This window comes from Setaria italica, chromosome V (genome assembly GCF_000263155.2).
Source record: "Setaria italica strain Yugu1 chromosome V, Setaria_italica_v2.0, whole genome shotgun sequence".
NCBI lineage: Eukaryota > Viridiplantae > Streptophyta > Magnoliopsida > Poales > Poaceae > Setaria > Setaria italica.
Window position 1 is genome coordinate 38142934 of NC_028454.1, and position 22285 is coordinate 38165218.

The 22285-nt window shown below is 44.6% G+C and overlaps 2 protein-coding genes and 1 long non-coding RNA gene across 4 annotated transcripts; 2 read left to right on the forward strand and 1 right to left on the reverse strand.

Annotated features, from left to right (window-relative positions):
* Positions 1 to 1827: 1827 nt before the first annotated feature.
* On the forward strand, positions 1828 to 7651 carry LOC101769909 (double-stranded RNA-binding protein 1). Of its 2 annotated transcripts, none has more exons than XM_004970067.2 (6): positions 1828 to 2306; positions 3295 to 3542; positions 4588 to 4807; positions 5317 to 5529; positions 6641 to 7237; positions 7343 to 7651. In XM_004970067.2, exons 1-6 carry the CDS (start codon positions 2039 to 2041, stop codon positions 7360 to 7362), a joined length of 1566 nt encoding a protein of 521 aa, XP_004970124.1. In that variant the 5' UTR covers positions 1828 to 2038; the 3' UTR covers positions 7363 to 7651. The 2 variants fall into 2 exon arrangements, with proteins under 2 accessions (XP_004970124.1, XP_004970123.1); XM_004970066.2 differs by having other exon boundaries at positions 1829 to 2306; positions 6521 to 7237.
* Positions 7652 to 8139: 488 nt separating this feature from the next.
* Positions 8140 to 13546, forward strand: LOC101770565 (beta-glucosidase BoGH3B). The gene is made up of 11 exons (XM_004970068.3): positions 8140 to 8527; positions 9336 to 9636; positions 9843 to 10047; positions 10362 to 10452; positions 10574 to 10719; positions 10952 to 11195; positions 11274 to 11378; positions 11532 to 11714; positions 11866 to 12067; positions 12657 to 13140; positions 13260 to 13546. The coding sequence occupies exons 2-11, from the start codon at positions 9420 to 9422 to the stop codon at positions 13390 to 13392; spliced, it is 2010 nt and encodes a 669-aa protein (XP_004970125.1). The 5' UTR covers positions 8140 to 8527; positions 9336 to 9419; the 3' UTR covers positions 13393 to 13546.
* A 2844-nt stretch (positions 13547 to 16390) lies between these two features.
* LOC111257443 lies at positions 16391 to 19966 on the reverse strand. Its single transcript, XR_002677974.1, has 9 exons — positions 19830 to 19966; positions 19339 to 19390; positions 19221 to 19257; positions 18433 to 19113; positions 18200 to 18352; positions 18003 to 18119; positions 17796 to 17926; positions 17350 to 17476; positions 16391 to 16580 (listed from the first exon to the last, which is right to left on the reverse strand). It is a non-coding gene; the product is annotated as an uncharacterized LOC111257443 (long non-coding RNA).
* Between the last annotated feature and the right edge of the window lie 2319 nt (positions 19967 to 22285).

Here is a 22285-nt window from a genome sequence, read left to right on the forward strand (position 1 = left end):
TCGGAGTAAGTGCCTAGATTTTGCGGAGATTAATAAATGACTAGCCTTCATAAAGATTAATAAATGACTAAACTTTACGAGGAGTAGCTTGCCACATCTCACCTTAGCACAATAGCACGAAACAAATGATCGTCCATAAGATTTCCCAAATATAATGACACATGTCACGTTTTCTATTATAAACTGCTCCTTCCATTTCAATTTCACGTCGTTTTGGCTTTTCTAAGTTCATAGATGTTTGTATGCAACTAGATATACACTATATTTAGGGATTGTTTGGTTACCGTGGACTAAACTTTAGTCCATCCATTTTGACCCCTTTTAGTCCCTAAGTGCCAAACATAAAGACTAAAATATGAACTAAATCGTTTAGTCCTCTAGTCCCTGAGGTGGACTAAAGTGGACTAAAAGCTCTGAAGGACACCTCTGCCCCTCGTTTATTGTCCTTCCCACCCGTTCTGAACCCTCCCTTCAGGCTCGCTCGCTCGCTTCCTTTCCCGCCGCCACCGCACTCTCTACTCCCCACGCTGCCGCCACCGCCACCGCACCTCCTCACGCCGCCGCACCCGCTCCTCCCCACCACTGCATCCACCACCGGGAAATCCTTCGCTCGTTCCCCTTCCACGCCTCCTGTCGCTTTGCTCGCCGCTCATCGCCGGTCTGCCTGAGCATGTGGGTCCGCCCGCCGCGCCGCTCCCCACACGGCACCGCCAGTCCGCCTGGCCGTGTGGGTTTGCTCCCCGCGTGCTCGCGCGCCGCCGCCGGTCCACCCGCCGCTGCCCTGCGTGCTGCCATCGCGACCGTCCCGCATCAAATCCACCACCGCACGACATTTTAATCCAAGCACCAGCAGCTCTATCTCTCTCACGCTACCAAATCCTCGAATCGAACGAAACAGCAACTGGACAGCACTTTCTTCCTCTCACATCCACCTCCTCTCTGATTTTTTTCATAGCAGAGCAGCAACACCTGCTGTCCATCTCCTCCCAATCAAGCTGATCTCCCGATTAAAGTCTCAAGATTTGACAGAAAGGACATATAGATCTTTCTCTCCTAATAAAATCGAAAGACACGAGGCTACCTCTCATTCCAGATTATAGTTGTCCATTTGGGCCATCCGACCCGGTTCGGTCCGGGCTCAGAAAGGCTCGTTATATTTTTCATGTCGGGCTGTGCTGGCCCACAAGCTACACCGAGGGCCCAAGCACAAGCTCGCAATGCCTTTTCGTGCCGGGCGGACCCGTCGAGCACGGCCGGCTTCGGGCCACCGCGTCGCCCCCGGACCCCTCACTGCTGTTGGCCCCCGCGCCGCCGCCGCAGCTCTCCGCTCCACTGGCGGCGGTGGAGGGAGGCGAGGAAGGGAGACGGCGCCGAAGGAGGCCGCGAGGGAGGGAGGCGGCCGACGACGGTGGAGGATGCAAGGGAGGGAGGGAGCACCGCACGCTGGAGGGAAGGCCGCAAGCGGAGGGGAGGTTGGAGGGGAGGCGGCGGGGTCACGAGGAGATGGTGAATGGGAACCGGGAAAGGAAGGGTGGTGGTGGGGTAGAGGAGATATGGTTAGAGTTGACCGATTGGTATTGAACTGTTGGTATTTATACGAGCTTTAACAGGCCGGCTCCTTATCACCGTACTAGGCTGAGCCGCCTGTCGTGCCGGGGTGGTGGTCCACGCCCGGCACGTACCAGGCTGGGCCAGCCTGGGCCCGAAACCCTCCGTGCCAGGCCAAAAAGTCAAGCTCCGTGCTGGGCAGGCGGGCCACGAGCTGATGGACACCTATATTCCAGATGCTCTTGTAAACCTTTGCAGTTCTCGTAATCGTCCGACGGGGTGCCCCACAGGCCACAGCCCACATAAACACCACCCGCGACATCTCCCTCGATCGAAAAGGCAAGAAACGTGAAGGCAGGAGACGACGGCAGAGGCGAGGCACCCAACACTCGTGACTTCGTGAGTCCAATCGAAGCGAGCCCCCGAGCAATTCTTCACAGCAGTGAGGAGAACCCCTAATCAGAGCAGACCAGCAGCAGACTGCGCGCAAATGTTCAAGTCGCGGCTGCAGGAGCTGTGCCAGCGGCGGCGGTGGGCGCCGCCGGTGTACGAGCACACCCGCGAGGGCCCCGACCACGTGCCCCTCTTCCGCGCCACCGTCGTTGTTCATGACGAGAAGTTCAGCTCCCCCGACGAAGGGGCGCGGTCGGCCAAGGAGGCGTACAACCTCGCCGCCATGGCCGCCTTCGAGCACCTCACCGCGCTCCCGGCCGAGGCCCCTGTCCCGGTTCCGGCCGCTCCAGCGCCTCCGCAGCCCGGTGAGTTGCCTGTTTGGCTCAGTACAGTTTTGAGGTAAAATAGGGGGTTTTGTTCCTCGTCTTCTTGCTAAGATTCCTCCCCATCAGTCCATCTAGTAACCCCATGCCATAGTTTCCCCCTTTTTCTTCTAGAAATACTTTGCTTCTTTCCCTTTTAAAATTGAAAAAAAATCCTTGGATGGTCGCGTGGTAGTATTGGATCTCCGTACCCTTCGTTATTTTTTTTCCGAGTTCTAAATGGGGTACATGTAATTGTTTCATGCTGGTGCCTGAGCAACGTGTTAAGAATCACTTCGAGGTTTGAACCATTTGGTTGCCTAGCATCTGAAAGTATGCTATCAGATGAACTGATGAAGAGTTGAACTTATTAGCAGATTAAAACTGTTTACATGCAAGCGATACAAATATTATGGTTGCAATAGAGGAAAAATGATCCCTTTTTTCATTTTACCACTAGTACAATGGGAGTACTGCTAGCAGGCATTCATGTAGGAAGATGCTCACCAGCACAATGTATTCTTTGATTTCGTATTGATGGCACTTGATTTTGCAAGGACGCCATGCGATTCTTGTACCTAGTTGACCATGAAGATAAAAATCTGGTTGTTGTATAATGGATATAGCAGAAGTACCACGTGAATCGCTGAATACATAATGAACTTCACACAGAAGTCGTGTTGAACTAATTTAAGAAATGCAGGAACAAGTTGTCTATAGGTTTAGTAAAATAGTTACATGGTTGCATCTCAGGAATATTCATAATGTGGTCCATATGTCCTTCCTTGAAAATTATTATTGTGTTCTTTTTATGTCTGAGTAGTTGATTTGTCCTTTACCCATGTCCTTTGGAATCTAAAGTAATTTATTCTCTCATGTTATAAAGATCCTTTTCTCATGGTACTAGAAATGTTTGTGCTCATTTAAAAAAAGGAAAAGAATGCTTTTTTTGCTTTATCTATCTTACTCGCTATTTTTTTATTGTATGTAGAGACCCAGATTCCTTACAAGAGTCGATTACAAATTTATGCTCAGAAGCGAGGCAAACAGCTGCCTTCATATCGTACCATTTATGGAGGCTCTCTTCATGCAGCTCTATTCAAGTCAGAAGTAACCATAGATGGGCAAACATTTGAGAGCCCAGAATACTGTCGCACACTGAAAGAAGCTGAAACTGCTGCTGCCGAAGTTGCTCTGATGTCCTTACCTAAAGAAGCAAGCCCACCACTGCAATCGCTGGTCAGTACATTTCTTTTCTTTTTCACTTCTGGAGCATTAAGTTAGCACCACCTCACATATACACCCTTCAGCGTTTATGTTTTCTGTCAGTTAACATTTAGTAAACCAACTTCAATTGTCACGTTCATTTGGGTCCATTGACATCTTGGCCTATATCAAAGCAACTTTTTATAATGTTCTATTAATACATTTTTAGTTCATTCAGGTGTGCAAATGTATTAAATGCATGCCATTTCGTATCTGTTGGCAAATAAGTCATATATATAGTTGTGAAGTTAAGTCTCTTGCTAGTTCTTGGGTCTTACTTTCCAGGTGAAGCTATTACTGTATTAGTTGTGTTAAAGCCTGAAGAAGTTGCTTCCATTTCGTTTCTGCTTGCTAAGGAAATGTCCGTTTTGTTACTAATTTTACATTATTTCTATTGTTTATGGTTTGTCATTCTTGTTGGGCTTCATCTCTAGCCTAACCTTGCTTAGGACTAAACCCTTTGTTACAGTTCTATTAGATTGAAACCATGATCCAACTGTGCAGATACTAGGGTTTAGTCGTTTAGATGAATAGTGTTAGAAATTCCATAAACAATTGTAGAACTGTGATCCATTTACCATATCAACTACCTAGCATATCTCGTTGTGCATAAACTTTGCCTGCTTCTAAAACTTCTACTTGCATCTGTGACTGCCTATTCCGAAGGATATTATCATTCCTGAACTGCTGTTCAACTTTTTGAGAAAATGTGGAAGCAGTAAACTCTAAATATTATCTCAAAGTGCTTGGCGGTCAAATTGCAGTAATGCAACCATTGCAGGTGCCTAACAGTTAGCCTGAAGCAAAACAGTTCGTAATGTAACTTCAAATATGACCTAAAGTTCTTTAATTGCTTTGTAACAATGCAAGGGCCATTTTACTATGCATCTGCTTCTATTGATTAAATGCTCTTAGATTCTAATATCTCAAACACACATTCAGCCAAAAAAATATTATTACAAGGTATCTGCTAAATTTTAGTTATATCAACTTAAATGAATCATTCTACCTTTTACAGGTTCCATCAGTATCTTATAAGAATCTTCTACAAGAACTGGCTCAGAAAGAAGGCTTTCCCTTGCCTGTCTACGCTACAACTTCAGATGTCTCAAATCATTCTGCTGCCTTCATATCAACTGTCGAAATTCAAGGTACAACTTTTCAGGGAGAGCCAGGGAACACTAAGAAGCAAGCAGAGATGAATGCTGCTAGGGTTGCTTTTCAACATTTCAAAGACAGTAAGTCACTAAGCTACTCACATCACGAACAAACCTGTCTCCATAGCTATAACTTTGCAAGTATCTTTCTACTCATTACATTGGATCAAACGATGGCATTTATGTTTTGAAAGCTTCATTCTTATTAAAATCTAACTAGTTCTGTCAATTATTATTACACTCCCACAATATGCCTGCTGGCTGTTATATGCGCTGTATGTATTAAGGACTGACACTGCTGATAATCTGATATGTTTGAATTATATGTGTGATAATTTCCTTTTAGAAAAAGGTGAGAAGGCCTCAACATGACTAACTTTGACTCTTAAGAGTCTTAGAGTTATATATGACTACTTTTTATAATTTATCTGTACAACATATATCAATGTGCCCTTGATTACCAAATTCATAGCCTCAGTAGCAGTTACTGATGCATGGCGTGATTGTTAAGACTTGTCTAGTTCACAGTTTTCTCCATCTATGCGCAACTTGTTTCACATACATTTAGCAACATTTTTTTTGCCTTTCAGGGGACAAAGGCTCTGCTTGTTCTGCTGTACCTGGAGGATCATGCATGCAACAAGGAACCAAGAACCTGTTTTCTGGACAAAATATCAAGATTCTATCCTCCAAGCAACAAGGAACTGAGAACCTGTTTTCTGGACAAAAGATCAAGATTCTAGAACCTGAAGTTCCCGTTGTATCAACAGCAACGCATGGCAAGGATAATGACTTCGATGCTAGTGAGTTTTCTGGTTACGTTCCTTTTGTTCCGTTTACATGTAAACTACCAATGCAAGTACATGAACTTTCATATTCCTTAGTCTCTAGTATTAGGCTTCTTCTAAACCAGCTTTTCACATTCCTGTTTATGAATGTGGTCTTTCAAATTTCAATTATGGCATCAATTTCTTAGCCTCTCAGATTCTTTGCTGTCCATATCCGGGGTTTAATTTCTTCTGCTTTAAACTTTGGTGAGTTTTGATTTTTTAAACTACATTGATCATGCATTTGTTATGTTACGAGCATGCTATCAGTTAGTTAGTATTGCTGCTTAGGGCATATTTGTAAATTGCAAACACGTGTTGGAACTCACACAACAGTGCAGTGAAATTTTATTGGCCTTACCTGTGGGTCCTGGTAGAATTACACAAGCCATAATGGCCAAACAAAACCTCCTGGACCAGCGGGAAGGTATGAGCTCTGAATGTAAGGCATCTTGGGTTTGAACCCCAGACTTGTCTTCATTTTTCTTCCCAGTCACTTCTCTCACATGCTGGTGTCAACAATGGTTTAAAACATAAAGTAGCAAGTTCTTGCAAACACTTGGATTAGCTTCAGTTCTTAGGGTCTGGGACGTATGGCCTCCAGCTGAGATAGCCTGCAGTATTGTGGCATCATAGTGGCTCTGCTGCTATATTACCCTGAAATTTGATATTCTAAACCACAAATAAAATTTGGATTATATTTTCCTTAACCAGTCATCCAATGTTATGGCCATTGAGAGAGAGAAATATGAACCAGTATATTTGGATCATATCAACTTTGCCTTCATTAACTTTTGGTTGGTCATATCTCTTTCTGCATCCATGGTACATGATATTGTGTGTTGCATGTTTACTACTGCAATCTGTGTAAAAAAATTTTTGTATGTATTTGCCTTTGGGTGATATTGTGTTTTCTCCATGTAATCTTGATTTTCATTCATTAGCTCATGTTATGTTCATGTCGCAGTAAATCATGATGCTAGATCAGCTGGCTCTGCTAACCGACTTCCTGTTGCTGCTACAACACAATCTATTGATGAAAACGCTCAATCTGTAAAGCTGGAAATTGACAAATTATCCCTTCCAGAGCCAAGCACAGAAGTTGAAGCAATGAATTCATCTCCAGAAGTTAACAAACTGCCCCTTTCAGAGCCAAGCATGGGCATTGAAGTAATGGACTCATCATCAGAAGTTGACAAACTGTCCCTTCCAGAGCAAATCATGGATGTTAAAGTTACGGACTCGTCTCTGAAAGTTGACAAACTGCCCCTTCCAGAACCAAGCACAGAACTTGAACTGATGTACTCATCTCTGCAAGAGTATGAACCACCCATTCCAGAGCCAAGTACAGAAGTTGAAGTCATGGATTCATCTCTGAAAGTCAGCGAACCGCCCATTCCAAAGGCAAGCTCAGAAGTTGAAGCAACAGACTCATCCCTGGAACACACACCGACTGTGAATGGTCACTCACCCCTCGTAGCCCCAACCAGTACCTCTAGCCTCACCGTGCCAACTGCTACCATGCCTGTCAGCTCCGACGGATGCGGCTGCTACATGTTAACCAACAGAATCCAAGTTTACCCTCGCAACACTGACATGGCTATCCCTGAAGGCGCAACCATGCTCCCCTTCAGCGACGATATGTGGGTGGCAGTCAGCTTGCCTTACCGCAACAACAACGAAGGTAACCCGAACTCCGCATTGTGATTTTACACTGGAAACCCGGATCCATTGTCATGTGCATGCCCTTGCTCCCCACTGAAGCTATTCTCCTGTTGTCAAAACGCAGATGGCGAGGCTGCCGCTTAGGAACATTGGAGCACACAAGAGGAGAATTGACGGGTGATCTTGTGATGCTGGTGTAGCCTGCGCCAAGCTTAAGTTATCTTCGTTTCGTGCTAGTATTTAGGCTAACTATACAGCCGTTCGCTGCGACTATAACTAGCATTTCTGATATGGACAGTTTTTAACTTCAATTGTATCTGGCCGAAGCTGCCTGCTCAATTATGTGAGCGAACCTAATCCTGACGGGTTATAAACTGAGAAGTAGAGAACCTGAACTTTAAATGGACCATCCGCAGCATTCGTCTTGAGTTTTTTTTTTCGTGCTTCCTTTTTGAATTCGTTTCCTTGATTGGCTCTGCTCTCCTCGTCATCGTTTATGCGCCGAAAATCTTGACTGTTGTGTCGGTTTTTTTTTAAACCTCCACTGTTGGAGCATCTCCAAAAATACTTCCAATAACTAGTTTTGAAAACGAAAATAAAACAATGGTGCTCCAACAGTTGTCCAATCTGGTTTACATTTTTTCCGCATGCCAAATACTGGATGTCTGGATCCATCTCGAGCCAAATTTGCCCCCTCCCTGCGCTCCCGATCCCACAGAAAAAAAAAACGGCGGTTGGAAGGAAAAAAAGGCGCGAGTTACTGTTCACGGAGGGAAAAATCAAATGTTGGGTCCACATATGGATGATGTGGCAGCACTTGCTTCTTTTTGGATCATTTTTTAGAACTGTTGGTTGGAATGGTATTTTTTCCTCCTAATAGCTTTTTAGACTTTATTTTTTTAACTATTCTTGGAGATGCTATTACGGCTTGCACTCCACCTGACAGTCCCAAATATTTTGTAGAGTGGCGGGCTCAGATCGAAATGACTGGGATGGCGTGTGTGCCCGTTGGGAGTTCATCAGCCTTCAGTGGACGTCTGCGTCTGGCTGCCCTCTTGCCGCCGATACGGGGTGGCCCACTGGCGACACGAAGCCGCCACCTCACCTACAAAGCGCGGCGCGGCGCTGGACCAGTGAGCAAGCGCCGCTGCTCTCTCCCCCCACCTCGCACCGCCGACCTTTCTCGTCGGGCCTCGGTGCGCCGCCGGTGCGCGCATGCGAGAGCGGGGGACGGCGACCGAGCTCAGCTCCAGCTCGCCATCCGGAGCGGACCCTGGCCGCATCGCCCTTTGTCCGTCGCTGCTCCGCGGTAAGGGGAATCCCCAACTTTACTCTTCCACCTTGCTACCAAGCTAGCCCGCCACCGCCTGCTGCTGCCTCCTCCTGCCGCTGCTCTGCTTCTAGATCAGCCACAGTACTCCGCGAATGAGGTTTCCGCGGGTGGCGGCACCGTTTGTTTTGCAAGAACAAGCGTGGAAATGGGATTGGGCGGACGCCACTGTAGAGTCGCGCTGTCGACTGCTTGTCAGGTTGTATCGAGTCTGTTCGTGCTGGGTGGCCAGTATTTTATAAGACCGACGGGGATGTGCTTGAGTTGACTTCCACAGGGTTGGTTTCTGGGTCCCTTCAGGGTCCTGAGAAATAATTGACCTCATGTGTTCAGTTTAATAATTGACCCCATAAGAATTCCAATTCTTCTATTTTTTACCCGCTGGAAACGGTTCTCTTTCATGTCCAATGCACTGTACACTGATGGAGATACTTAAACTTTGATATGTGAATCCGTGCTGCAAAATCTTTCTTTTTTATGAATGGGTAAGCATATAAAGAGGAAAAGTTGTAAGGAGATGTCAGATGTCAATATCTTTTCCTCAAGAAGAGGTTATCCCTTCTTTTGAATTGCAAAAGGTAAAGTACCACAGCAGACACAATGTGCTTTTCTTTTTCTTGTAGAAAACCTGTGGGAAGGTACCTTACTTCTTGATTAAGCCATGTCTCGAAGCGTGTTTGTTGTGTCACTCAAAAGAAATTTGTTTGCTCTCTTCATACACTTTCACTTTCTTATTTCTGATCTGCCAGCTCATTGTAACCTCTCCTATCTTTAAATTTTGATTTAGGGCCTCTTCCAAATTCCCTGGAGGATCAGAGATAAAGATCATCAGATCAACTATTCTGAAGAAACTTTTTAGAAACTGTAGGACATGACAAGCTCAAATACTTCTTGGGCGTGCCTTCTACTGCTATGTTTTGCTTCGATCGGAAATGCAGAGTACATGAAGTACAAGGATCCAAAGCAACCTATCAACACTAGAATCAAGGATCTTATTGGTAGGATGACCCTTGCTGAAAAAATTGGCCAGATGACACAGATAGAACGGCAGGTTGCATCTGCAGATGTCATGAAAAAATACTTCATAGGTAAATTCTATATAAGCTTGTGTAAATGTACATGGATATTGTAGGGTGTTTGGAAATGCTTGCTGTCTTGCATATGGATTTCTGTTTGGGAGATAAAGACAAATGAAGCCTATAGCACTCCAAAGCTTTAGCTCCTTACTGACATTGTGATATCTAAGTCTGTGGTTATGCTACTTCTAATGCCAAAGTTCTGTGTTGTTTGCTAGGTAGCATCTTAAGTGGTGGTGGAAGTGTTCCTGCTCCCCAGGCCAGTCCATCGATTTGGGTGAGCATGGTAAATGAATTCCAGAAAGGTGCCTTGTCAACACGTCTTGGAATTCCTATGATTTATGGCATTGATGCTGTCCATGGTAATAACAATGTCTACAATGCCACCTTATTCCCTCACAACGTCGGTCTTGGAGCTACAAGGTGCGTCTTTGATAATCTACGTACTACATGTTTGCAATACAACAAGCATCCTACATGCCTCCTAGAAGGCCACAGATTTTTTTGCCACAATTTTTATCAAGATTTTTGTTGGTCAGTTTAAAAGTTTGCTTTGATGGATACGATGTTCTAATACGCAGCTCTCCTGCGTATTCCAGATACGATGTTCTAAAATCAATTCATACATTTGGCAACCTAAGCTTGTTTCTTGCTGGCTAGCAGATCATGCAAACATTATCAACAAATATGTGTAGAACTGTAGATATATAATCATCTTCTATTTAATGTGTTATTAGGGATCCTGACCTCATAAAAAGGATTGGTGAAGCAACTGCTCTTGAAGTGCGGGCAACAGGCATTCAATATACTTTTGCTCCATGTATTGCAGTAAGAACATATATACACACTGTTTTGTTGCTTCTGCTATGCATCAGACCTTTGGTGGAGCATGTTGTATGTTTCACTAGAAGTTATATTGATCAGAAATTATTCTTATAGCTCGGTTTAGGTTTGCAGAGATCCAAGATGGGGTAGATGTTATGAGAGTTACAGTGAAGATCACACGGTTGTCCAGCAGATGACAGATATCATCCTTGGTTTACAGGGAGAGATCCCAGTCAATCATACCAAAGGAGTTCCATATGTAGCTGGGAAGTAAGATATTCTTTTCTCAGTGATGATAAAAATGGTATGGTAGATGTAAGCCAATACTTAAGGCACCTGCATCTTTATCTAAGTGAAACTAATAATCTAATATGCCTTGACAGCATCCTATCAGTACATTATGTACTAGTCGATTGAAATTAGTTTTGGGAAGCAAGCTGTTATTAATATCTTGCAGTGTGAAAGAATTTTCTGTCTATACCTCAGCCTATGGTTTTTGCAGGGATAAAGTTGCTGCTTGTGCTAAACACTTTGTTGGTGATGGTGGAACTCATAATGGAATCAATGAGAATAACACTATCATTGATGAACATGGGCTGCTAAGCATTCACATGCCACCATATTATGACTCTATCATAAAGGGTGTTGCAACTATTATGGTGTCATACTCAAGCTTGAACGGTGTAAAAATGCATGCCAACCATGATCTAGTAACTGGCTATCTGAAATCCAAACTCCATTTTAGAGTTAGTAACAATCTGCAACTTAGATTACATTACTTTGCTGTGATAAAAAACTTAATTTTGCATATTTTTGGATTGCAGGGTTTTGTGATATCAGACTGGCTAGGAATAGACCGCATCACCTCACCTCCTGGTGAAAACTATACTTATTCTGTGCAAGCTGGAATAAATGCAGGGATTGACATGGTATGTGGAATTATTTTGAGCAAATTATTGCGCGCTTTTGTACTAGCTGCTGCGTACATGGTTGACTAGCTTCTACTGGAGATAGGGTTTTGTGATAATGAAGTTTTCTATTTCACCATTTTTCCTTAAAAACTTTGGTCACCTCAATTCCAGGTCATGGTGCCATACAATTACACTGATTACATTGATGATCTAACATCTCTTGTCCACAAGGGCATCGTCAATATGAACAGAATTGATGATGCTGTGAGGCGTATCCTTCGAGTCAAATTTACGATGGGCCTGTTTGAGAACCCGTTAGCTGATCTTAGCTTTGCAGATCAGCTTGGAAAGAAGGTTGGTAAGTTGATAACATGCTGTATACTACTTCCACATTTTGCACACTACTTTCTCAAGTTACGTCGTGATAGTAACACAGTTTTCGTGGATAACTAGGTTGGGATTCATGTTAGAGGAACTTAGTAACTGTGTCCTTCAATTTATACAGGAGCACAGGGAATTAGCTAGAGAAGCTGTCAGGAAATCACTTGTTCTTTTAAAAAATGGGAATCCTCCCAATCAGCAATTCTTACCTCTCCCAAAGAAAGCTAGAAGGATCCTTGTAGCTGGGAGCCATGCTAGCAATTTGGGCTACCAATGTGGAGGATGGTCAATTCAATGGATGGGGAGCAGCGGTGATATCACAACTGGTATGTGCATTTGGTATTTAGTTATTAGGGGAACTGTATTTGAACATATTCTTTTTCTGATTCTATGTGCTTATGGGATACACTTAATTGCCCAGTTAAATTGTCAGCATGCATCGTAGTTATATTTTCCATACAGCTGTGACATGGGTTGAAGCATCATCTACATGTTAGAAGATAGTATTCCTAACTGCAAATGCTACAAGCAAAGATGAGCATATTCGCTCTTCAGAGTTCAGATGCATCACATTAACAAACCTTCATTTCCAGTTTTTAGATCAGAAACAGACACAACATCTGCTTTGGTTTCAATGAATGATTGACAAATATTCTTTTTTTTAAAAAAAAAGGATTGACAGATATTCACACATCACAATTTACCTAGATAGCGTGTACATAATCCTCAAAATATTGATAACAGTGACGCTATTGTTCTACTGAACTACATGATTCCTGACTGGAAATTAGAATATATTAACTTCCTGGCACAATATCGTGTTTTTTGTTTTGCTCGGTAGCCCATAATAATTGAAATACATAAAGCAGCAGCCTCTGCTATATTTTCATTGCAGTGATTAAATATCCTCTGCAGGGACGACGATTCTTGATGCCATAAAGTCCACTGTTGCTGACTCAACGCCTGTTGTCTACTCTGAGAATCCTGACGAGAGTTTCATGAAGCATAATGACTTCTCATTCGCTATTGTTGTTGTTGGCGAGCCACCTTATTCTGAAACAGTAGGCGACAGCACTGACCTCACTATACTAGACCCTGGTCCAGACACGATCAGAACTGTGTGTTCTGCAGTAAAATGTGTGGTGGTTATCGTCTCTGGCCGTCCCGTTGTGATTGAACCATATGTTCCACTGATGGAAGCTCTTGTTGCTGCTTGGCTTCCTGGAACCGAAGGTCAGGGTGTCGCCGATGTACTTTTTGGGGACTATGGGTTCACTGGAAAGCTCCCCCGTACCTGGTTCAAGTCCGTCGACCAGCTACCCATGAACGTGGGAGATCCGCACTATGACCCACTCTACCCTTTCGGCTTTGGTTTGGCAATAAATTCATCATTGCCAGGGTAAACGTCTTAAGTTTGAACTACTGCTTTTGTTTTGAAAACAGTTTAAATACAATATCACCAGACGGTTTGTCTTTTTTGCTTCTCACTTGGTGTTTCATCTTGTTTGCTGCTTTCAGGTTTTCTGGTGTTGACAGCCTGGGACATGCGAAGCAAAGAGTGATATATGTTGTGCTGGGTTCTCTACTGTCATTGGTTCTGATAAATGATTTGAGCACAGGCTTATTCCAACACCCAGCTGCCCTTTTGTAGTCTTTGTATGATTAACCGTGTCTAGTGTTGTTGACAGTGTCGGTGATTATTTCTTAACTGCTTAACGAGAGGTTTTGCCTTGTTGGACGGTACCTCTGCTCTGCAAAAGCGTTGCTGACCATCAATCAATCTAATATATTTCCTGAAATTATCATTTGTGTCGTCCTTTCTTCCCCGATCTAGCATCGAGGTAAAAGTGGGGGACGTGTGCATCAAGAATGTATATACAGGGTCAAATAGTCAATCTGTGGTGAAAATTAGCACAATTGCTGTTCGAAAATAACACTCATGCAGCAAGTTACAGCTCTGGTCGGAACATGGCCGCTAGCGGCTAGCGGCTAAACTCAGAGAGATCATCTAAAGCATACCACGCGAGGGGCAATGGCTCCGACCTCTCTCCACCCAGCCTCACCTTGCCGGTCATCACCTTCTGCGGGAAGTCACCGGCGGCGAGGTGGCTGCCGCTGCTGTCAAAGACCACCACGTCGACGTCGAGCTCCAGCGTCCCCGACCGCCCCCACTCCGCCGCCATGCGGTCCCGGATGCGCGCCGGCAGCCCCACCCCCTCGCCCTTGGCCACCACCTCCACGTCCTTCGTCCGGCGCTTCCCCTCGCAGTCCCACGGCGCCGCGCGCCCCCAGCCGAGCGCCACGCCCGCGTACGCGACGACCACGTCCGCGCGGTCGGCGCACGTCCTGTTCATCCGGAGCGTGACGCCGAAGGCCGGCGAGACCACCCGGCCGGGGCGGGCCGGGTCGAGGCCGCCGTAGCCGGCGAGGTCGACGGCGAAGGACGGGGGGCTGAAGCTTATGTAGGTGTAGGTGTAGAAGCCGGCCAACAGCGACGCCATCACGAGGCACGTCGCTAATAGCCATGGGAGACAGATGCGGTCCTCGTCGTTCAGGCGGGACAGGCAGCCGGGTGCCCTGTAGCCCCAGACCGGCGGTGCCTCGTCGTCTCGCGGGTCGGCGAAGATGTCGTAGTAGTCGGCCGGCCGCGCCGCCGCCTCCAGGTCGACGCCGAGACACATGCTGCTCGACCCGTGCCCAGTCGTGAACACGATCGCTACACGACGGAATTCTCAGTCAATTTGTTCAGGGATAGGTAAAGCTAGGATCGACAGGAGAAACCAATGCAAGTAGAAACACAGCAGCTTATTATAAATCTCACGAGTCACAAACCGTGCGCTATTGTGAAACGTGATTGATCCTGCGGCGGACCACTAGCTAGTACGAGTACAACCCGTCGTCCTGTCCGTATAATCCTCCATAAACCGGAGAGCTCATGATGATGTATCTTTGCAAAGCTAACTCTCTACTGTAAACGAACGTGTCCATCAAAGCCGGGTCTCGTCGGCTTGCCGGTTTCCTCCCTCGATCGCACCATCATCTTCTCGATCGGCCATCGTCGACTCGTCGTGCACTGCCGTGCAGCATCGATCTCTGAACGCATCCATGGACGGCATCCTCGTCTCAGACCAGAACTGGTGGACACGTTTCCTGCGGAGGCATCCCAACCTCGACCTGGTGCTGTTCCTGGTGTTCATGGCGCTCCTCGGGCCCTTTGTCTGCTGGTTAGTCTACCGCCCGCCCGAGGTCTCCGCGACCGTGTCGAGCTTCCGGGGCCTCGACCCCGGCCACCGCGCGGCGGCGCCGCCCACCTTCGCCGTCACGCTCCGCGCCAGGAACCGCGACGCGTGGCGGCACTGCTTCAAGCCCGGCAACGGCAGCGCCGTGGTGTCGTACGCGGGCGTCCCCCTCGCGCGCGCCGACCTGCCGGGGTTCTGCGTGCCGGCGCTGAGCGCGGCGACGGTGCGCTTCGTCGCCACTGGCGACGGGTTCGGGATGCCCGACGAGCTGCACGAGAGCATGGAGGGCCAGCGCGCGAGGCGGGAGCGCGTGGCGCTGGCGGTGCGCGTGAGGCTGGACGAGGACCTGGTGGTGCCGCACAACCCGGTGGACTGGTCGCCCATGCTCACGCTCTACTGGTGCGAGGCTATGCTGGACGGGCACCCGCCGTCTCAGTGCGCGGCTTTCCGTATGACGAAAAGGTAAAAGGAAATCTAATCGAAAAATATGCATTATATAAGATTTTATTCATACAGTCGACCTTACAAATGGTGAATAGGAAGACAGTTTACCACAGATTCGTATTGAACATATCTTACGGATGAGAGTTTGTCCTTGTAATAAAGTTGGTCAGTGTTTTTTATTTCTCGATTGATCTCTTGTGGGAAACATGTCGAACTCCTCACCTCAAGGTCAACGTGATTTGATCGTAGTGGAATCCTCTTCTTGTATCTCCATCGATTTCCACGAACTCCGGGAAGGTTAGAGTCAGGGTTTTTGTTTACAATTTCGGGATTTGTAGATTATTTGTGTGGCTTCCGACTTTCCGAGTCGTTCGTACGTGCGTATATACTGTGGAAAAACTCGAACCGTCTGGTAGTGTGAGGGCATCGTGGTTGGAGCGGATAGGTTTGGTGATCGTAGAGGAGCCACGGATCTCCATGGCGAGCGCGACAGAGGGATGGAACACGGACAGTGATGATGGTAGTATAGAATGACAAGGCTATGGTTTAATCGACCTTTTATATAGGGCATAGGCTAAATGGGAGAGATGTTCAGGAACATTGAACTTGCATGGTCTTCTTCAACCTTCTTCCGTTTTCTTTCCTGCTCACGTCGACCATGCATCGACGACCCCGCGATTGTGAATGAGTACTTGTGCTCGAGAGAACACAGTGCCAGATCGCCAAGTACGCCTGCCGCTGGCGGGGAACATACAGATCCGCTGTGGTGCATGGCAAATTGGCAATTAGTTCCGCGTGGGCAACCAAATGACTGGGGCTGTTCATCTGCCCAATTCTCTATTCTCTATTAAAGGAAGAAGCTCAGAAGCAGGACCCCTCTGCTAAATGGTTTCCGCAAGGTAATCAAACAGTAGGTGTAGGGACATGTCCCTTACCGAGTATGTTGGAGCACAGGCATCGTGCAGCTGCAGCATATTAACTTTTGGTTGTTGCAAAACTATGAGTCAATCTACCCAAACCATAACAAGACTAAAAAAGGGCAAGTATACGCCAATGCCCAAAGCATGGACCCGAGCCGCTGGCAGTAGAAGTGAACTATGCACAACATATACCGTTCTTTCCTCATTATCTTTCAGACCGTTGGCACCAGAAAACTCTGAAACAGGAAACAACATGAGATGTCATGCAGTGGGCAGAGAGAAGACATCAGTTTCAGGCCACATTCATGCAGTACAAAAAGTCAAAAACTGAACAAGTCCGATACCATTAGAGTAAAATGATCATAGTTCGGTTACTTTCAGGTTTTCTGCTTACTAAATGCCCAATTGCTAGCTCCAAAGATTTGTTTAACTCAAGAAAAATGCCAGGTATTTGGCCTTATGCCGTACAGAGTTTTTTTGGTTATGTTAGATACTACCCGGTCTAGCTATTTCGTAAAGCATCAATCATTTCCTGCGTCCTATTAAAAATTATGTTGATGCTGGTGTATTGTTCATAATTTGGTTGGATCTATAACCTACGTGCTAGACAACAACTGCCTTTGGTTATAGGAAGGGCTGCTAGGATCTGTTTCAAGAGGTGATCCACTTCTCTTTCTTTATTTGGCATATAAGGCCAAAGTTGGCCTGGTATATATCCATTAATGATATGGTTGTAAATAACAGTGTATTTAGATCTGACTAAACAAGGACCAGTATTGAATGAATATATGTTGCATTGTATAAGCTAACTTTATAAGGTATCCTTCTTTGCTGATATGAGAACTAGGTTGCAACAGATTGGTTGATCTAAGGGAGCATGTGAAGATAGATGCGATATTAACTGCTACAATTAGATGATGGTTTCAGCACAAAAAAATGCCAGTTAGGGCAATACCAATGTTTTGGTAGTAGAATATGGAAAAACAACATTTATGAAACAATCACCTTTGTCCACACAGTCCTTCCAGGGCGATTCAAGCTCCTCCTTCACACCATCTCTAAACCACCATGTCAAATCCACATGCAAACTCTTAATTCCTTATCATCTCTCAGACCATTAGCACCAAACAACCTGAAACAGCCCTTTTTTAAACTCAAAAAGAATGCTAGGTATTTGGCATTGTACAGACATAACAATTTTTTTCCTGGTTGCTACCCAATCTACCTAATTCAGTGAAGCATCAGTAATTTTACATGCAATCCTCCTTTTGTCAACATGAGAATCAGGTTGCAACAGATTAAGCTAAGGGAGTACAAAAAGGTAGATGCTCAGATCATTGCTGGATCAGTTTTTCGTATTTGCTGCAGCAATATATATGATAGGGGTTCAACATCAAATTGAAAGCTTTGGGAACAAGATAGAAGAGAGGGTATGGGTATAGATGGCTTACATAATGGAGAAATCTCAAATAAGGAACTCTTGTAATCTAACCAAAAAATGGTTGACCTTATCCCGTGATACTAAACCCATTATGAATACTACATCGAGCAATCTGGATAGTCCACCGATGAGAGTAGCAACCTGAACAATGAAGATTAAATTTACTACTGTGCTCGGAAATCACCCTTTAATATAACAATTCATTTGTTCTTAATACCTTATATGCAGAAATTTCAGATAATTTGGGCAGTGGAGCTAATGGTAGTAGACAACCACCAATAGATCCCAGAACAGCAACCAGCAAGGGGAATTTCTCAAACTTTAGAAAGCCTGCCTGCTCCACCAAATTCAAGTCACTCCATGGTTGTAACTAATAGATTACAATGAAATAAAGCCATATGGAAGTTAACAAACCTGGCAGCTGAAGCGTAAAATGCTCATAAAGAGAGTGATAAGAGTATGAATCAGCCCCAGCACAATGTCAGACCAAGTGGGAAAATTGTATAGTGTTACTGTTGCAGCTACCACATAAAGGAAACCGAAAATGCCACCACAAATACAAACATCCTGCACATTAAACCAACTTGTTTTACTGTACCATTGAAAAAAAACGAAACCATATATTTCAGGTTAATTAGATAGCGTACCTTTGTGATAGGAAAACTTTGATGTAGTAGCATTACAAGCCCAAAGCAAAAAATCAGTGTGATCCCCAAACCTGTTCTCTTCATTAACAAGCACCACTGATCTTTTTCCATATTTGATACATACAGTAGGGCATTTATGGTATGTAATGATAAAGCCAAAAACCAGAGTGCGAATCTCCTCGCTCTACCGAAATGAGACATCTGCAATACTGGGGCAGATGGCAATAACAGGGCTGCTGCTAAACCATTGTTTGCCAACCTCCTTTGTGTGAATGTCCAAAGGCCGATGCTAAAAGATTATACATTCTTTCCATAGTTAATGAAGGGCAAGAGTATTGAAATATAGGAAAATAGGAGTAGGCATTCCTGTTGATACCTCTTTTGATTATGTTTTTCATTTTGCTAGTATATATAAAACTAGCAAACTAAATTTGAAATCCATATGGCTAGTACCGATGAAATAGCATCCATGATAATAAAAGCAACCCATAGTAATAAAATCACATGATGTACTAGCAGTAAGTGAAATGGTAATCCATCAAATCCAATATATGTATATGTTCTGCTCAATCTTTCTATATGGCCAGTACCAGTGAAACAACAATCCATTTGAGGTATAGCACACTATATACGAACACATCCCAGAAAACCATATGTGCAGACATTCCACCGAGTCCAATCCTTCTCACAGATAAAATAAAAGGTAAACAATTAGAAATGAAATTTTACTCAGCTTCACAATTAGTAATAGAACAAAAAACTATTTTGGGTCCTGAACAAATACTTACAAAGCTGAAGCAGCAATGAGAACTCCGATAAGAGATCCTGAATAAAGTTTTTAACATTGTGTTAATTTGTTAGTGTGCAACCCATACTATAATGAGCGTTTAAACTTGTTGTACTTACCACTACCATCAGATACTCTTTTGAGAATTCTCTGTTGTATTTTACTCTCCTCCTTCAAGAAACAAGGAGAAACAAATTATCTTAGAAACAACAAATATATAAAGATGCATAGGCAAGCTAAATCATGCCGTATCTTAGACTAAACCAAAGGAAGGTCAGTGTGCAAAAATAGCCAATTATTAGGACTGATTCAACAGTAAACAAAATCGTCCACATATTACAAAAAATGCATACTAGGGAAGAGATAATGGCAACTGAACAAAGCACCTACCTACTGTATGTTACTCAAGAAAATTATATAAAAGAATTGTTAAGATTTTCTGTGAATATGTGAGAGCTTGATCCCCTGTGGCATAGGCTAGCTCGGAAATAATTCAAAACTGGATGAACAATAACGCATACCAAATCAAAGGACGCAATACGTGGTTAGAGTTCCTGCAATATCTTGTCACCATTTGTAAAATTATGTTGAATAAAAATAAATTACATACATCCATCTTGTTGAACTAGGAATGGATTGATGTTGCAGTTTCTGGTTGCTTGACTGTTGCAATCCAATAATTTCAGGAGAAGCTTCAGCTGCACAGGTTCACCAAATGTAATGATTCCTTGACCCAAAGTTCTTCCACGACTACCTGATCAAATGTCCATGTCTGTTAATCAACCTACGACAACAACGTCACTATTTGTTCAGACAAACTATATCAAGCTAACAAACTTGTCAGTCCAATTCAGCCATGAAATCAACACAGCTGCATCCACCTGTCCTAAATCAAATTTGATTGATATGCTCGGATATCAATTCCCTCTCCTTACTAGTTGATATTTAGCTACAAATCGACTGTTACCAAGTGAAACCAACAATAATTAGGTATGACTTGGCACTGGCACAGCACTCTAATGAGGCAATGCCAAATTCATATACTTATTTTCTGACGCACAAAACTGTCTTCCACATTTCAATGTTGTCAATTGAAATGTTACTTGCAACCTTACAAAAGGGGCTCACAAAACTGTTTATATTACTTAATAGTGTGACAACAAGCGAACATACAGAAAACATGAAGGGTTACAGGATACAGACACGAAGAACCTGCAAAACCGTAGCTACAACGAACCTCCAGAATAATCATGATAAACTACAGCAAGTAAGAGTTCATAACTTCATATTGCATATTTATGACAGTGAAATGGCCAAATGGGCCATGAAACTTGTTGGCAAGGTAGAGGTAGTTACACTGGAGTAGTAAAATATAAAACAGATAATTGTGCTGCTAAGTTCCCTCTCTGCGGCTCTGCGCAAGGCACCAGGTGAAGTGGTGATCCACCGGAAGACAAGATATCCAAACAGCATCAACTAAATGGTTGCTAAAGGCTAAACCCTAGTAGCTTCTACCTAGACAATGGTTGCTAACTGCATGCACATGAGCATTGAGAGTACAAGGATCTATAATCATGGAAATGCATTTTTTTTCCCATGCCTCTGTCAGTGTTAACCTTAACCAGGAATGCTCATTTAAGCCTTAAGATTTTATCTGTATCTGCCTCACCCAACTAATATAATTAGGACAGGGTAAGCCATTTCACCATAGCAGCTACTGATGGTTCTTTGTAAAAGAAGAGCACTTTCATTTCAGGGGAAAAGAAAACATTCAGCTGCTACTGGTTCATAGTGGTTGTTCCCTGCTAGAGTCTGCGTGCAATGATCACTCAACTACTGCAGAAACATGATATTCATGTGCTAGCATAAGATTCGGATGAATTTCATGTCAATGTAGGCAACTACATTTTCAAGATTTGTAGTTCAAGATTTAAGATCCGTGTCTATGCGCTGAAACTCAATCATAGGAACACAAATGTTTTCCAGTTCCTTAATCATGATCCGGGTTAGATAGCCAAATTAAAAAGAAAATCACCAGATTGGAGGCAAGATCCAACAACAGGGCAAGTACGAGCGAGAATGGGGAAAAGAACAACTATAAGGTTAGGGAGGGAGGCGGAAATAGGGTTGGGCTGTTGGGGTGGGCGGTGGAGCGAAGGGCGGGCGACTCACCTTCGTGGAGCTCGGACGACTCTAGCGAGGGCGGGGAGCCGACGGGAGGTAGGAGGAGCTCGGGCGCTGGCGGGGAAGGAGGACGAATCTTCGGAGCGCCGGCAGGAGCACAAGCGCGGAGGACCACCGACCTGGCGACGATCGTGCTAGGGGGCTGCGGGCCGCCGGGAGGGAGGACCCCTGCTCGCCGAAATCAGGGTCACGGGGGAACGTGGAGGAGCAGGGGGAGGGGATGCGGTGGGTACTCACCGCCGGTGAGGTTGGACGCAGCCGGAGGAACGCGAGGTCACGGCGAACACGGAGGTGCGCCGGGCCACCGCCAGCGCGGGACGGCGGGAATGATATAGGTCGGTGAGTTCGAGTTAGTCAGCGAAGGGAAGCAGATCGCCTTATGTCCGCCTTATACGGACCAGCAACACACCGTTAGATGCCGTCTCGTCCGGTCGCCGGTTGCTACCCATCTACTCCCTCCGTTTTAGCTTTCCGACATACATTGCTTTTGCACATATCCAAATATATATCTACATGCATAGCAAAATCTTTTTATTAACTACATGCATAACAAAATCTATTTATTAAAAAAATCAAAATGAATAGTAATGTAAGAGGAGGGAGTATGATCTAGACAGCTACAACCATACAAGTTTTGACTTGCTTCAATGGCTTAGCTCATTTCTACCGAGTATCTCATTAACTTTTTTCTTTGAAAACTTCTTTTTGTTGTTTTTGAAATCCAATAAACTTTTAGTAGCACTTCTTCACGGATCTCTTTGCATACTTTTCGTGGTTTAGCGACACACAATAAGTTGAATGAGACCAATTGGTTCCTCTTAATTGTGTTAATCCTTCTTGTTTTGCATAACCAACCGTGAGAAAGATTTAAAATGGAACTTT

Bases quoted from the DNA above. Each gene is read 5' to 3' on its own strand.
- LOC101769909 (XM_004970066.2), top strand. From the start codon at position 2,039: ATGTTCAAGTCGCGGCTGCAGGAGCTGTGCCAGCGGCGGCGGTGGGCG. The intron at 3,543-4,587 runs GTCAGTACATTT...TACCTTTTACAG, and splicing joins GCCCACCACTGCAATCGCTG to GTTCCATCAGTATCTTATAA. The intron at 5,530-6,520 runs GTGAGTTTTCTG...TTCATGTCGCAG, and splicing joins GGATAATGACTTCGATGCTA to TAAATCATGATGCTAGATCA.
- LOC101770565 (XM_004970068.3), top strand. From the start codon at position 9,420: ATGACAAGCTCAAATACTTCTTGGGCGTGCCTTCTACTGCTATGTTTT. The intron at 11,379-11,531 runs GTATGTGGAATT...CCTCAATTCCAG, and splicing joins TAAATGCAGGGATTGACATG to GTCATGGTGCCATACAATTA. The intron at 13,141-13,259 runs GTAAACGTCTTA...TGCTGCTTTCAG, and splicing joins ATAAATTCATCATTGCCAGG to GTTTTCTGGTGTTGACAGCC.